Source organism: Neofelis nebulosa, chromosome 10 (genome assembly GCF_028018385.1).
Source record: "Neofelis nebulosa isolate mNeoNeb1 chromosome 10, mNeoNeb1.pri, whole genome shotgun sequence".
In the NCBI taxonomy this organism is placed as follows: domain Eukaryota; kingdom Metazoa; phylum Chordata; class Mammalia; order Carnivora; family Felidae; genus Neofelis; species Neofelis nebulosa.
In genome coordinates this window covers 98979509-98996014 of record NC_080791.1, presented here as the reverse complement: position 1 = coordinate 98996014, position 16506 = coordinate 98979509, and the positions used below count along the sequence as shown (strand labels likewise).

The 16506-nt window shown below is 38.0% G+C and overlaps 1 protein-coding gene across 4 annotated transcripts in view; it reads left to right on the top strand.

The window, feature by feature from the left end:
* The window catches only part of CKAP5 (cytoskeleton associated protein 5), a 114604-nt gene that overhangs the window by 62160 nt on the left and 35938 nt on the right, over positions 1-16506 (top strand). For all 4 annotated transcript variants that reach the window (XM_058688838.1, XM_058688835.1, XM_058688837.1 and 1 more), the window contains exons 11-23: positions 32-196; positions 973-1101; positions 1657-1839; positions 4562-4675; positions 4966-5076; positions 6032-6124; positions 9034-9219; positions 10370-10464; positions 13166-13223; positions 13313-13438; positions 14159-14298; positions 14473-14647; positions 15420-15533. In XM_058688838.1, coding sequence (XP_058544821.1) covers positions 32-196; positions 973-1101; positions 1657-1839; positions 4562-4675; positions 4966-5076; positions 6032-6124; positions 9034-9219; positions 10370-10464; positions 13166-13223; positions 13313-13438; positions 14159-14298; positions 14473-14647; positions 15420-15533 — 1689 coding nt within the window. The remainder of the gene's footprint in view (positions 1-31; positions 197-972; positions 1102-1656; positions 1840-4561; positions 4676-4965; positions 5077-6031; positions 6125-9033; positions 9220-10369; positions 10465-13165; positions 13224-13312; positions 13439-14158; positions 14299-14472; positions 14648-15419; positions 15534-16506) is intronic.

The following is a 16506-nucleotide window of genomic DNA, read 5'->3' as shown; positions in this document are numbered from 1 at the left end:
AAAGCTCATTGACCATGTTTTCTTTTTAAAGACCACACTACAGAACATCAGTGAGGATGTTTTAGCAGTAATGGATAATAAAAATCCAACCATCAAGCAGCAGACATCTCTTTTCATTGCCAGAAGCTTCCGCCACTGCACTGCTTCTACCCTCCCAAAGAGCTTGCTAAAGCCCTTTTGTGCTGCTCTACTTAAGGTATAGACTCTCTTTGGAACTGGGGGAATTTTTTATGCCTATGGAAGATTTTTTCCCATATTAATTATGTACAATGACTACTTGACTTTCAGACTGTAGATTATGCTCTTTTGAGGAGCAGACCCTCTGTGGCTTTGGAAACTGAATCCAAATTCTTGTACTCTTTGTGTTCCTGTTCTCAAAGAAGAGCACAAGTTAGCTTTATGATTCCACTAACTGCTAAACGTTGTTTCTTATTTGGCCCATATACTGGTGTTCAGCTGGATCTGGCCAAGCACAGGCATACAATTTGGAGTCTTTGAAGATCATTTGCATGTGAGGCATTTTAAATAGAGGATAGGAGGAAAAGGAAGCACTTTTTTGCTGAATGGATTACCAAAGGTTTCCTTGACCCAAAAAGAATTTGTGAAAGAGTAACTGTTGGTTGGCAAGAGGAAAACTACACTTAGCTTCAGTGAACTGTAAAAAGCAAATTCTTTTTATTTATTTATTTATTTATTTATTTATTTATTTATTTATTTATTAATATATGAAATTTACTGTCAAATTGGTTTCCATACAACACCCAGTGCTCATCCCAAAAGGTGCCCTCCTCAATACCCATCACCCACCCTGCCCTCCCTCCCACCCCCCATCAACCCTCAGTTTGTTCTCAGTTTTTAACAGTCTCTTATGAAAAAGCAAATTCTTTATCCAACAGTCATCAATCTGAATTAAAATCAGTAATACCTAAAATATCTTATATTAAGACCATTTTGCTTACTTCCGGACCACAGCACATCAATGATTCTGCTCCTGAAGTCAGAGATGCTGCATTTGAAGCACTGGGCACTGCTTTGAAAGTGGTGGGTGAGAAAGCAGTAAATCCATTCTTAGCTGATGTGGACAAACTCAAGCTTGATAAGGTAGGTTAGTGACAGATTATAATGCAATTGGACAACAATCTTCTCTCTGTGCATTATGGTTTTGTTTTGATTTCATTCGTTCTATTTCATGAAGATAAAAATGATGATATCAGCTTGTGAAATTTATTTAATTTGCCACTGGTGGTTCAGATCTGGAGTGTTGAAAAGATAGCTTTTGAGGATGTAAATTTCATCTTAAGCTGTAGTGGTGATATTTGTAGGGATGGCTTTCAAATTATAAAAACACAAAGAAAAGAAAGCTGAGTGATCTGTCCCTAGAGAAGGTGAAAAGGATATTTTAAGATAAATTTGTTTCTAATACCTAAAAAGTTACTTTTCTAAATATGAATGTTTTCTATCAAAAATGTGGTTGTTGAATGTTTATTATAATTCTAATTTGTGTAGAAATAAAATGTAAGAAAGTAGATTGTTTATTTTTGCTTAAGCAAATTGAATTCTCATAGAGTTGTGGTTTAGATAACTTATTAAGTAATAATGTAGTGATTATATTTCAAAGTTGGGCTTAATGATGTTCATTTCAATTTCTTTCTCTAGATCAAAGAATGTTCAGAAAAAGTAGAGCTGGTACATGGTAAGAAAGCTGGACTTGCAGCAGACAAGAAGGAATTCAAGCCTGCTCCTGGAAGGACTGCTGCCTCAGGGGCTGCAGGAGATAAGGACACAAAGGACATTTCAGCACCCAAACCAGGACCCTCAAAAAAGGCACCTGCTACTAAGGTTAATAGATGACTTGGAAAATATGGTTCAAAAGTTAGAATTTAGTAAGATAGGGTTGGAGTCTCGGATTCATGGTTATCCTTCCAATATGATTTCATTTGAGAAATGAATGCATTACCACATTTAAAATATAGCAGAACATCCATCAACAAAGAGTATTCCAACAATACGTTTGGTTATGTAAACTTTAATAAAGCTAAAAATGGTAATGAAGGTACAGGAGTGCATTTTGAGTGATCTTAAAGTATTATTAAATAAAGAAATAAAATGGCAAAGCACTTAACATTAATAACATCACTTTGGTCATTTTGCTGATAATGCCGTTGAGTTGCATCACCAAGTCTACATACCAGTCAAGGTCTTGTTACTTTTATACAGTGTGGAAGGGAAATGCCTAGAGACAAATGTGGCATTCTTTTAGAGAACATTTGTCCTGTGGACTCTCTTAAGCATGAAATTATCTACCATGGATGTAGAAAGTTTATTCTCTTTTCTCACTCGGAACACCAGCATGAAGTCAGGGGAGAGAACTGGTATTTAATAAAGCATCATTTGGAAAGCGTTTTACCTAAATAATCTCATGTAATCATCAAACAACCCTTGAAATAACTATTTTGAGATCCCTATTTTTCCAGAAAGGGAAATGGAGGTTCAGCAAGGTTAAGTATTCTACACATGCTCTAACAACTCTGATATCTATGTTGTTCATTTGTTTGTTTACTCTGACACCCCCAACCCCCCCCCCCCCCACCACCATACTGTAAACTTTAAAGGGTAAAGATCTTGTCACTGCTCACTCCCCCATGCATAGCCGAGTTTCTGGCAGACAGCAGGAACTGGGCACACGTTTGGTGAATGGCCAGAGTGGCAGAACTGGTATTTGGACCCAGGTGCTTTTAACTACAGTCTTTGTACTTTAGTTCATCTTCTGCTGTCTCTTCCAGCTTTCTAATGGGGGGTTAGCAGCTAGTCTCTTCTGTCTCACCAGCTGTTGCCTCTCTGGATAATGACATGGGCACAGTACCTTAAGGCCTTTTCTTATCTGGTCGACTTTCTCTTATGAAGAATTTAAGTAAGTGGGGAGCAACCTGCTTCATTTTTCTCTTTAATAGATAAGTAGGACAGTATTACCAATACACCTACTAAGCCAATAAACATATATGTCTGTGAAAGAAAAAAAAAAGATAAGTAGGAGATTTGTTAATTGAGGTACCTCTCTATACAGAGAGTGCTATTTATTATAGAAAAGGATCCAGAAGAGGTGTTCTGGTTAGTCAAAAAGTATAGAATTTCCTATTTTGTCGGCCAGAAAACAATTAAATTTCTAACGGGTTGTTATTATGAACCAACAGAATTATACTTCTGATATGAACCAGCAAGTATTAGAGGTTTTCATTTCATTAAAAAACCAGCATCTTAGTTTTGCTAACTATACCTTAAAAGCTCAGATTATGTTCAAGATGACATTAGTTTCAGAAGAAGTCTGGATGTTGAAGACAGTCTGGCCTTCTCTCATTTTATTTTTTCTTTCTGGTTTGGGGCATTGTTTAACAAATACCAAAATAGATAGAAGGAATGATGTGAACAGTGATATGTGTTACCATGTTAATGTTACTGTCGGTTGTGTGCCTTGTGATAAACTGCTATTTTCTTCTGACCTTTCAAAACTGGAGTAAAATAATTGAGATGTTTAAGCACAGTATTAGCAGATAGAAACCAGCGGGTATAATACAAAGTGTGACCAACTGAAGTTTATTCCAGGATTATAAGGATGGTTCAATATTAATATTAAAAAACTTACATTTAGAGATCAAAAGAAATCTAATTTCAGACATTGAAAAAGGAATATAGTAAATTCAACATATCTTCATGATAAAAATTCTTAATACATAGAAATAGATGGATTCTTTGACATGACTAAATATCTAGAAATAGATCTATAGATAGCAGTAGACCTCGCAAACCAAAAGTCCGCATCATGCTTCATAGTGATGAAATACTAGAAGCATTACTGTTAAAGTGAGGAGTAAAGCAAAAAATGCCTGCTGGTACCGTTATTGTTTAATAACTTCATACAATTAAATAAAGGAATAAAGTAAGACCAATGCTAATATAAGGAAGGAAAAGGCACAGTTATAATTTTTGTAGATCATATGATCATATACTTGGGAAATACAAGTAGGTCAAACAATAATAAAAAGATCCAGTAAGGTGGCCATCTTCAACATGGTTAAGCCACTTACTGCCATTGCCATAACAACCACTTTATTCCTTCAAAATTACATGGTTCTACAGTGAGTTAATGTATTTTTCTGTTATTGGGGTGCCTTGTGGTGAAGTATGGGGTAAATGTTAGAAGTTAGAAACTGTCCTTTACTAATGCAGGAAAGATTTAGAGGCATTTAAAGGCATCAAATGTTAATTCTCAAATAAAATGTCATATAATTCCAGTCCATTTTCATTTCATTTACCTCATTAGCTCATACTGAATTGAAGGTTCTTAATAGTGGGGTTCTGCAGATTTCCCCATGAATGGTCTTCAGGAGCTCTGTCTGCCCTTGGAAGTGTTAAGTTCTGTGGGCACCAAAAACACAGGGGTTTTTGGTTGGTTGAGTGGTCCCTCATTTTAATCAAATTTTTAGGGAGTCTCTGGCCCAAAAATGCTTAAGAACCACTGTTCTAAATCCTTAAGTGGTTTAACTTTCTTTTAAATTGCTTTTAGGCTGGTGGGCCACCTAAGAAGGGGAAGCCAGCTGCGTCAGGAGGTGCAGGGGGCACTGGAACCAAGAATAAGAAAGGACTGGAAACCAAAGAAATCGTGGAGCCTGAGCTTTCGGTCAGTATTCTACAGGATGCCTCAAACTCAGAAAACCACGGAAAGTCAATTCCTGGGAGAAGACTTGAGTTCTTTGCTGAGTTCTACAACATAGAGTTAATTGGTATTTTTCACTTAGTGAAACTGTGCCTTGGACGACCTTCCTTCCCCTTTATGGTAGTAGAGTAGAAAACTCGGGTACTATAGGATACCTATGGGAGTGTTCGTGTAGTTCGGCCTGCAGCATTTTTACATTCTTGTCATCTGTTTCCTTAAGCAATTCTTAGTTTTAATGTTTTTGCATCTTACAGATAGAAGTATGTGAAGAAAAAGCTTCAGCTGTCCTTCCTGCTACCTGTATACAGCTTCTAGACAGCAGTAACTGGAAGGAAAGGCTGGCTTGTATGGAGGAGTTCCAGAAGGTAGGTGCATGGGGATGAGTTGAGTGTGAAAGAACATTACATTACAGAGAAGTGATGACATCAACAAAGTACTTGTCCTACTTGCTGTATTTTATAAACAGTGACCATGTTTCAGAGTGTTAACTCTGATGAGCGGGGGGTGAGGGGATGGGGAGGGACTGGTTTTTTAGCTGCATAGTGTATATCTTTTAACATCTGCTTTCTGTGGCTTCTATAAGCTCATAACTTAGTACTTACTCAAGAAAGTTAGGTTTATTCTGAATTATAGGTTTAGATGAATTTTAATATTATGGTATTTAATCATTAAACTTACTAGGCAAACATATAACTCCACTTAAACCACCCCTCTTCCCTTTCTCTGCTTTCCTCTTTGTTGTCATGATTCTTGGAAGAACAGATATTATTCCTTGGTGTGAGAAGCTCCTTTCAGAAATCTGTGTTGGAAGGGAGCATGGAAGTTCCTTTCGGCATATACTCTATGATTCTAATGAGGAGGGTGTGGAGGAACCACAAGAGCACTGGGACTTGAGGCAGGAGACCTCACTTCCAGGCCTGCATGTGCCATGCATCAGGTTTAGACCTGAGTTTGCACATCTTTGAAATTTAATATTTAACCACTTCTAATCTGTTCTACTTTGCTCTATGTTTTTAGGAAAATCGGATAAGTCAAAATATGTATAAGCAGTTTCTGCCTCAAACTAGGCAAATGAAAACTGTTACTGTTACATTCCTTGGACCAAATTCTTTGTGAAACCTGAAATGTGGAGGGAAAAGAGTATCACTGGTATTACTATAACAACTGTACATCAGATATCCAACTTAAAAAGCACTATAACAAGCTATCTAAGCTCTCTCTATAACCCTCCTTGCTTCCATTCTTCTCTCTCCTTCAAGTCACCTGTTTCCCTCACTAATCATTAAACCCTTAATTCTGATTCTCTTATTTTACTTCAAGGCTGTTGAACTAATGGATCGAACTGAAATGCCATGCCAGGCATTAGTGAGGATGCTGGCCAAGAAACCTGGATGGAAGGAAACCAATTTTCAGGTAATTTTTAATTGGAGATTTTAGTATCTTTTATTCAAGTAATTTCTATCATATCATCTATGGAGTAAGAGAGAGAGAGAACTTTGGTAATGATTTTTAGCTTTTTTTTTTTTTTTTAAATCACTCAGCCAGTATGTCATCTAACTTTAAATGTGAACAATGGAGTATGTGCATTTTGATTAAACATAGAACTATACCTTTGTGTAATTGGGAGTTTATATATATGGAAGTATTATCTATATTGTTTGTGTAATTTATGTATATATATTTTTTTCTCCTCATTAGTTAGGCCTGGAATCCCCCTAATCTTCACATATGCAAGGGAGGGATAAACAGTGAGACAGGTTTCTTATTTGTTTGGATAAAAGATAAATGGTCTTTAAATTACCAGTGAAAAATTGCCACATAATTTAATGCATTAACTGGTAATAGAGATGAAATTTTGCAGTGCTGTTATTTAGTCTAAAGCGTCCGTGCAAAGGGAGGTTTAGGAAAGTGATATAGGAAGGAAAAGGAGAAAAGTTTCCTTGTCCTCTTCAGATATTCATAGACCTTGTGGGAAACAAAAGTTTGAAATATATCAGGTTTATTTTTGGCATCCCGCTAGTCTCTTTTTTGCTTCTATTCTGCCACCTCTTGTTCCCTCTATAGGATCCTTGGCTCCTTCACACACTGTGTTCCCTTAGCACTGTTACAGCACCTCAGCCATACCGTCCAGTACCACAAAGCCTTCTTCTGCCAAGAGGTTCTCATGCTGGCCTCCTCCCCCACACACCACGTTGAAAACCCCTCTTTATGCAGCTTCTAAGATCGGTGAAAGAAGCATCCTTGATTTGAGCTTATACCTTCCTATGTGTTAGATCCGTAACAAAGGATAATTTTATGTATGTATTTTTCTTTATGACAATTTTATTGAGGGAGTATAAAGCTCACCCTTTGAAAGTGTACAGTGCAGCAGTTCTTAGGATATTTGCATAGTTCTGCAACTCCTGCCACTCTGTAACTTTAGAATATTTTCATCACTCCAGCAAGAAACCCCATACCCATCGGCAGTCACTCTCTCTTCCTCCACAAATCCCCCTCGCCACCCACAGTCCCTGGCAACTATTACTCTACTTTCTGTCTCTATACATTACTTCTCATGGACATTTCATAGAATGAAGTGTCTTTTACTTAACTTAGTCTTTTCAAGGTTTGCCCATATCGTAGCATGTATCAACTCTACATTCTTTTTTTTACGGCTGAGTAATATTCCATTGTATGGATATAGAACATTTTATTTACCCGTTTGTGTTGCTACACATTTTGACTATCTCTGAACATTGCATGTACAAGTGTTTGTGTGAACATGTTTTTCATTCTCTTGGATATATACCTAGAAGTAGAATTGCTGGGTCATATGGTAACTGCGTTTAACTTTTTAAAGAACTGCCAAACTTTTCCAATGTGACTTCACCATTTTGCATTCGTACCAGCAATGCAAGAGAATTCTAATTTCTATACATCCTCACCAACTTCTGTTATTTAAATATTCAAACAGGACAGAGGGAGATACTTACGGGCAAAGGCGTCTCAAGTGCCTTACATCTAGCATCTTCACATTAACATCTTTAAATTGTTTTCACAGCTTCTTCATTCTTCCACTTAAAAGTATACACGTTGTTTAAGTCTCTCAAGTTCTGTTGTGTGTGGTGTGTGCATGAGGGTTGTAGTTTTTTGCAGATAACACTAGTGGGAATGCTGAGTTATACGGTTAGTATGATCATTTATTATGTATTTCAAGATGTATGTTCAGTACTATTGCAAATAACCGTGAGAGGAGAATAGAGAAATTAATTTTTTAAATTCATAAACTTTTAATGTGCTAACATTGTCATTATTTTGAAACATTGAGTATTTGGTTTTTTCTCTCTTAGCTGTCACTTAGCTACTTTAATTTTTTTTAATGTGTATTTTATTTATTTATTTTGAGAGAGAAAGAGCATGAGTGAGGAAGGGGCAGAGAGAGGGAGAGACAGAATCCCCTGTCAGTGCAGTTGACTGGGGGCTCAAACTCACAAACTGTGAGTTCATGACCTGAGCTAAAATCAAGAGTTGGATGCCCAGCCAACTGAGCCACCCAGGTGCCCCAGCTACTTTAATTGATAACAAGGATAGAAATTATTTTGTTTCTTTGTTTAAAATTGTTGTTTTTAGCGGCGCTCAGCTGGCTCAGTCAAGAGCATGAGACTCTTGATCATGAGTTTGAGCCGCATTTTGGACACAGATTACTTGAAAAATAAATTAAATAGGGGCACCTGGGTGGCTCAGTTGATTAAGCGTCCGACTTCAGCTCAGGTCATGATCTCACAGTTCAGGAGTTCAAGCCCTGCATCAGGCTCTGTGCTAACAGCTTGAAACCTGGAGCCTGCTTCAGATTCTGTGTCTCCCTCTCTCTCTTTCTCTGCCCCTCACCAACTTGCTCTCTGTCTGTCTCTCAAAAAATAAATTTAAAAAACAATAAAAAATATTTTAAAAATAAATTAAATAAATAAATAAATAAATTTATTTGTCATTTTTAGTTTGGTCATGTTCTTAGTTGTTCCTGTATTACATCTTCAGGCTGCTATAAAAATAAGTAAATCAGGGGCGCCTGGGTGGCTCAGTCGGTTGAGCGCCGACTTCGGCTCAGGTCACGATCTCGCGGTCCGTGAGTTCGAGCCCCGCATCGGGCTCTGTGCTGATAGCTCAGAGCCCGGAGCCTATTTCAGATTCTGTGTCTCCCTCTCTCTGACCCTCCCCCATTCATGCTCTGTCTCTCTCTGTCTCAAAAATAAATAAACATTAAAAAAAAATTAAAAAAAAATAATAATAAGTAAATCGATGTCTTTGGCTTACTCATAACTTTATGATGCTTATCCTTTGTTCAGGTGATGCAGATGAAGCTTCACATAGTTGCTTTGATTGCCCAGAAAGGGAATTTTTCCAAAACTTCAGCTCAGATTGTCTTGGATGGCCTTGTGGACAAGATTGGAGATGTAAAGTGTGGGAACAATGCAAAAGAAGCTATGACAGCAATAGCCGAAGCTTGCATGTTACCGTGGACAGCTGAACAGGTTAGTAACAGAGCTCTCTTTCCCCAACTTTTCCCAGATTTTTCCCAAATGTTAATTTAAGGTTACTAGTTAAATGGTAGTCCTTTTCTTCTCAAGTCAAACCATTTTTTCAACGTTTTTTTTTTTTTTATTTATTTTTGGGACAGAGAGAGACATAGCATGAACGGGGGAGGGGCAGAGAGAGAGGGAGACACAGAACCGGAAACAGGCTCCAGGCTCCGAGCCATCAGCCCAGAGCCTGACGCGGGGCTCGAACTCACGGATCGCGAGATCGTGACCCGGCTGAAGTCGGACGCTTAACCGACTGCGCCACCCAGGCGCCCCTCAAGTCAAACCATTTTTATATTCTGCATTTTTATCCTTACCTTTAATAATATACTGTTGTCTGATAATTAGAATTTATTTTGGCCAAGATAATTCTGTTTAAAAATGAGAGGGGCACCTGGGTGGCTCAATCGGTTGAGCCTGAGACTTCGGCTCAGGTCATGATCTCACTGTTCGGAGTTCCAGCACCACATCGGGCTCTGTGCTGACAGCTCAGAGCCTGGAGCCTGTTTCAGATTCTGTGCCTCCCTCTCTGTCTCTGCCCCTACCCCATTTGTGCATGCGCACTCTCTCTTGCTCTCACTCTTTCTCAAGTAAATAAACATTAAGAATTAAAATAAAAAAAGATGAGAATAATTTTCTCCTAAGGCATTATAATCCAGAGTGATCACTAAGGAAAAGTTGTAAAGTCAAGAATGCTTTTTAATACTCCTGTTACAAGGGAGCCTGGGTGGCTCAGTCAGTTAAGCATCCAACTCTTTATTTTGGCTCAGATCATGATCTCACGGTTGTGAGATAGAGCCCCACATCATGGATCCTGCTTAAGACTCTCTCTCTCCCTCCCTCCCCTCCCTCCGTCCCTCTGCCCCTCCCCTGCTCACTCACACTCTCCCTCCCTCTTGCTCTCAAAAAAAAAAAATACTATGTCACTTACGTCATTTTCTTGTGTGAGTTAAATATTTCATTCGTAAGGCATTCTTGTAGTTCTATCGGCGTTGGAAAAGCCACTCCTAATCCACTTCTGCCTTAATGCCATACCACATTTCTGTGAGAAATATGAGAAAAAGCACATATTTGTTTTTGTTTTTTCCCTCTTTCACTCCAGGTTATGTCCATGGCTTTCTCACAGAAGAATCCCAAGAATCAATCAGAAACTCTGAATTGGCTGTCAAATGCAATAAAAGAATTTGGTTTTTCTGGGTAAGTCAGAAAGAAATTAGGTACAAAATAATTAAATATTTTGCTAATCTCTAACTGGTGATTCTGTTTGTTCAACTATCTCTGCTATTTCTGAGAAGCCAGAGCTTTTCATATCCACTAACTTTAGAGTTCTCTAAGTTGTTTTTCCTTAAGTGTTAACAATTGTCCCACAGAAAAGCCAGTTCTGAGAAGACCGAGTCAAATGCATTTGGAAATTCTTACATGTAATCACATTTGTTTAGAGAACTATCATGCACCTTGGTGAATTAAGGGCTCTCAAGGTCAGGCAGCAGAGAAGCTTATCTAACTTATTTGCATTTGAACATACTTGTTTAACAAAATTTTATAGAGCTTTCTTTATGCCAGGCGCTTTCTTCTTTTTTTTTTTTTTTTAATGTTTTATTTATTTATTTTGAGAGAGAACGCGAGCAGGGAGAGGGGGGCAGGGGGGCAGGGAGGGGAGAGAGAGAATCCCAAGCAGGTTCTGTGCTGTCAGTGAGGAGCCAGATGCAGGGCCCCATCCCCCAAACTGAGATCATGACCTGGGCCAAAATCAAGAGTTGGACATTTAACTGACTGAGCCACCCAGGTGCCCTTATGCCAGTCACTTTCTAAATAATAATTCCTTTAATTTCATTCTCATAAAAACTACCTACGTGAGGTATTGTTATTCCCATTTTATAAGTGTGGAAATTGGGGCACAGGAAGCTGAAGTAATCTGTCCAAGTCACAGTTCAGAAGTGGCAAAGCTAAGATTTGAATCCAGGCATTCTGTCCAAGAGAGAATACCATAACTGCTATACTATGCAGCCTTTCTACTATGTGCCATGCTGCTTGTTACAACACACCTCTTAATGTCTTGTAAAATAGTTTTCTATGTTCTACCAAATGAAGAGTTATTAGTCTCGAAGTTATTCAGGTGTCATTCAAGCAAAGGCTTGTGTGTCTGTATTTATAGTTGAGGGTATTGTTAAAATCCCTTCAAAATTGTATAATTTTTGGTGTAAAACTAATCTCCTGGCATGGCATAAAAGCCAGGTGAATGTTTTCCTCTTTTTTTTTTTTTTTTTTTAATTTTTTTGTTTAATGTTTATTTATTTTTGAGACAGAGACAGAGCATGAACAGGGGAGGGTCAGAGAGAGAGGGAGACACAGAATCTGAAGCAGGCTCCAGGCTCTGAGTTGTCAGCACAGAGCCCGATGCGGGGCTCGAACTCACGGACCGTGAGATCATGACCTGAGCCGAAGTCGGACGCTTAACCGACTGAGCCACATAGGCGCCCCTGTTTTCCTCTTTTTAATTTGTCCATGATCTTTCATTTATTCAACAACTACATATTGAGCACTTTATGGTGTTTCAGTCATTTGTTCTAGTCCCTAGGAATACATTATAGACAAGATTAAATTCTTGTTTTCATAAGACTCATATTTCAGTAAGAGCAGATGACGATATGTAGTGAAAAGAATATCCGGAGGTACAGGGACAATGGAATAAAAATAAAGGATAAGAAGTTAGGTAGTATTACCTAGGAGTGGTTGGGATGGTCCTTCCTGAGAAAATGACATTTGAGCAGAGACCATTAGGACTTGAGGTGGCTAGCTGTGACAATCTGGGAAAAGATCATTCTAGGCCAAGGGAACAGCAATTGCAAAAGCCCTGTAGTAGGAGCATGTGTGATGTATTTAAAAATAGCAAGGAGTGATTGTTTTTCAGTATGTAGCTGAAGGGGAATGAGTTGGGTGGTAGGGAGGAGGAGGAGACAAGATGCAAGAAAGAACAGGGCCAGGTCACTTAGAGCCTCAAAGCTTTGAGTAAGTTCGAAACCACTAGATGGTTTTGAGCAAAAGAGTAGTAGGATCATTTGGACTCTAGTCAGAGAGAACAGATAGTGAGACTCAAGGAGACTAATTAGTAAGCTATCGGAATAATCCTTTAAGAAAATAATAGTGGCTTAGGCATAGTTTGTAGAGATGGAAGCCTTAGGAGTCAGAATATATTTGAGAGAACTGAACAGGAAAATGGGTATAGGAGAGAGAGGAGTCAAGGATGGCCTGAGCAAATGGAGGAATGATGTAGTTCTTTGCTGAAGTAGGGAAGACCGTGGGAAGAATAGGATTTGGGTTTAGGGTGTGGACAGGAGTTTTGACCTTAAGAGATGTGTGACACCTACTAGACATTCTAAGGAAAATGTTTCAAAGGCTACATGGATATATGAATGGAGTTCAGGAGAGAGGTCATCAATGGGATTTAGGAGCAATGAGCATGCAGACAGTATTTAATGCTCACTTTAAATGAGTCTAGAAACAGAATAAGTGAGACTTGGGGACATAGCCAAAGGGAGCCAGTCCTAGAGTCTTGGCTTTATAAAACTGTTGAGTAGCGGTGCCTGGGTGGCTCAGTTGGTTAACCATCCAACTCTTGATCTTGGCTCAGGTCATGGTCTCATGGTTTGTGAGTTCGAGGCCTGCATCAGGCTCTGTGCTGACAGGAGACTGCTTGGGATTCTCTTTCTCCTTCTCTTTCTGCCCCTCCCCTGCTTGTGCGCATGCGCATACGCCTTCTCTCTCTCTCTCTCTCTCTCTCTCTCTCTCTCTCTCTCTCTCTCTCTCTCTTTCAAAATAAATAATAATAAATAAAAATAAAATTCTGTTGAGTATTTTGAGGGTTTCATTTGTTAATTCTAAATGTTATTTCTTCTAGGCTGAATGTGAAAGCTTTCATTAGCAATGTGAAGACAGCTCTTGCTGCAACAAACCCAGTGAGTACATACCAGCATATGTAGGAACATTGCAGCCATCCCTGTGGTTCTGTTCTCATTTAGAAAGTTCTTTTTGCTCTGTCTGCCAGGCTGTGAGGACTTCCGCCATCACCCTGCTTGGTGTGATGTATCTGTATGTTGGCCCCTCTTTGCGAATGTTCTTTGAAGATGAGAAGCCTGCCCTCCTCTCCCAGATAGATGCAGAATTTGAGAAGGTAAAGTTTCCAGAAATGATACAATCCATTAGTAGACATGAGAATGCTCATATTAGTTAAGTGTAAGCTTTTAACCCTTTGGAATGAAGAATATATATGTATTTATTTTTATATGCATAAAATACCCTGGGAAGAGTTCATAAGAAATTGATGGCTTTGTCTGTGAGGCAGCCAACTGGATAGCTGTGGTACAGGAGGGGAGATTTTCCTCTTTAGGTCTTTTGTACCTTTGGGTATCAAACATTTTGAATATGCTGCCTATTCAGAAAGCATACTAATTAACATTTAAAATAATTTTAAATAAAAGAAACTTGACCTTCCTTGAATAAACTTTTTAATTGAAATGGCTGAGTTTGGGCAGACTTGCTCTGTATTTCTTGGGCTTACAAGTCAAAAGACAGCTTTATGATTGAAAAGTCAGATTCTAATAGGTTTGTATAAAAATGCCTTTTGTTAATCTCATATATTAAAAAAAAAAAAAAAGAAAAAAAGAAAAAAAAATAATCTCATATATTAAAAAAATAAAAAATAAAAAAAAATAAATAAAAATGCCTTTTGCTAGATAGTCTCAAATTTGGAATCTAGGAATTAAAATACATACTGTGTAAATATTAAGTAGTATGAAAGAGTAGGAAAGTTTGACATAGTCCCATTCTCTAACTTGTTTGCTCTCATACCCTTCATCAAGTTCATTGGACTCACTGATTTGTTTGTGTGTAGATGCAGGGACAGAGCCCACCTGCTCCAACCAGAGGGATTTCCAAACACAGCATAAGTGGTACAGATGAAGGAGAAGATGGAGATGAACCAGATGAGGGGGGCAATGATGTTGTGGATCTTTTGCCGAGGACAGAAATCAGGTAGGTTTGTTGCAAATGGTTTATTGGATTTTTGTAGCAGTTTTTTGTTTGTTTGTTTTGTTTTGTTTTAGTGAATTCCTAATAGTACCTTCTCTTTCTCAGTCAAGAGTACTTCTGTGACATAATTATTTCTTTAGGAGTCTGGAATTAAAGATTCCATCCTTGCTTTTTCAGTGATAAAATCACTTCAGAGTTGGTGTCTAAGATTGGTGACAAGAATTGGAAGATCAGGAAAGAAGGTCTAGATGAAGTGGCAGGTATTATCAATGAAGCCAAATTTATCCAACCGAATATAGGTGAACTGCCAACTGCCTTGAAGGGTCGACTCAATGATTCAAATAAAATCTTGGTACGTAGAACATATATACCTGTTCTTTTTCTCTCCCTCCCTTCTTCTCTGAAGGAAGTCCCTTTTAAATACTAACCTTCATCTGCAAAAAAAAAAATGGGTGGTCACTTTATTTTCTTTGAACTAGAAATAGCTTCCTTTAATCTCTTAAGTGTGCCTCCAGATAGGTTGGTAGACAGCAGGTTTATTAATCAAATTTTCATGAATCTCAGGTTTGCTTTTTATAGGACTCTAATATTAAATATTAAATATTAAATATAAAACTGCTCGTAATACATATAAACATGCTTAATTTCTAATTTTTAAATTTGGGTTTTTATGTGAGAATTTTCTTAAGCTAGGCTTTACCTTTAAAATTATAAAATTACCCTCTCTGTTGTAAAATTCTTTTTTTTTTTTTTTTTTTTTTTTGTTTATTTTTGAGAGAGAGAATCCAAATCAGGCTCTGCGCTGTCAGCACAAAGCCTGACATGGGGCTTGAACCCAGGAACTGTGAGATCATGACCTAAGCCAAAGTCAGACACTCAATTGACTGAGCCACTCAGATGCCCCTGGTCTAAAATTCTCATACTCAAGCTTTATGAACTGATGATGAAAGGCCACCACCTAAAAATTAACCATAAGCTAATTAGAATAGCATCATAACAAACTGACTTCCCTGTCTCTTAAATAGGCCCAAAACTTTCTATTGCAATGACTACTTAGCAGCAAACTTAAAAAACTTTGAACATAGCCTGCTCATGGTTTCAAGTGTTGGCTCTTTCCCACTTAGGTGCAACAAACATTGAATATCCTCCAGCAGCTGGCCGTAGCAATGGGACCAAATATCAAGCAACATGTGAAGAACTTAGGCATCCCTATCATCACAGTCCTTGGAGACAGCAAGGTAAGCCTGACTCCTGACCTCACTCCTTTTTGGAATAGGCCAGACATGTTCGTGGGCTAAGAATAATTCTTAGATGTACATGTAAGAGTACACATATACACAGTCTATAAACTTTGCAGGGAAGAGAACATTAGAAGGAAAATAGTAAACATCTTTACCTCCAGGAAATATGAAGGTGAACAGATAGGTCACTAGCTTTGTGACCCTTAGATAAGTTATTTATCTTCTTTGAGGTTCAGTGTTGTTATCTATGAAATTTCATTGCTATAGAACTAAATAATCTGTACCTAAGATACCTATTAGTGTCTCCTATAGTGTGCACTCAAAAAATGTTGGCTGTTAGGATTATGACATCGTTGTTATAAGTGCTGTTAAAAAGAGTGAATAAGTTTATGAATTTGGGGGTCCTTTATTTTCCACCTTGTTCTGGACCACTGGAGCAGAATCTTCCAGTACTTGCAGTTTCACAGTCCTAGAATCAGTCTCCTTGAAAGTAGCAAGCCTCATATTTAGCCCTAGATTGAATATTTGAATGTGTCTTTATTTTTGTGCAATTCATTTAATGGGATATTTTAATGGGATATTTTAATATTTTTCATGTCAGTAAGTCCTCATGCTACAAATGCAAATTAATAGGAAAACGTAAGTGTTCGGGCAAATTGTTAGTAATTTGATTCTAACTCTTGAGTTTTCTACCATGTGGAATTACATTCTTTAGCAGATAACCATGGATATAACAGCCCCAGAGATTCAGGGAACAGAACCTCTGAGTTAATTCCTCTTACATGATATGTTATACCCAGGTGACTGTTTTTGTCTGATTTAACCGACAGGATCTTTACAATGGAGTTTTATGTTTCTACTTTAGATTTTCAGTACAACCATAGAACTAGATTCTGTGTCAGAGAAGTTGATTCCAAGTGTGTTCATGTGGACCTTAGAGAAACCTCCATTGTTCATATCCCCAAAGTAA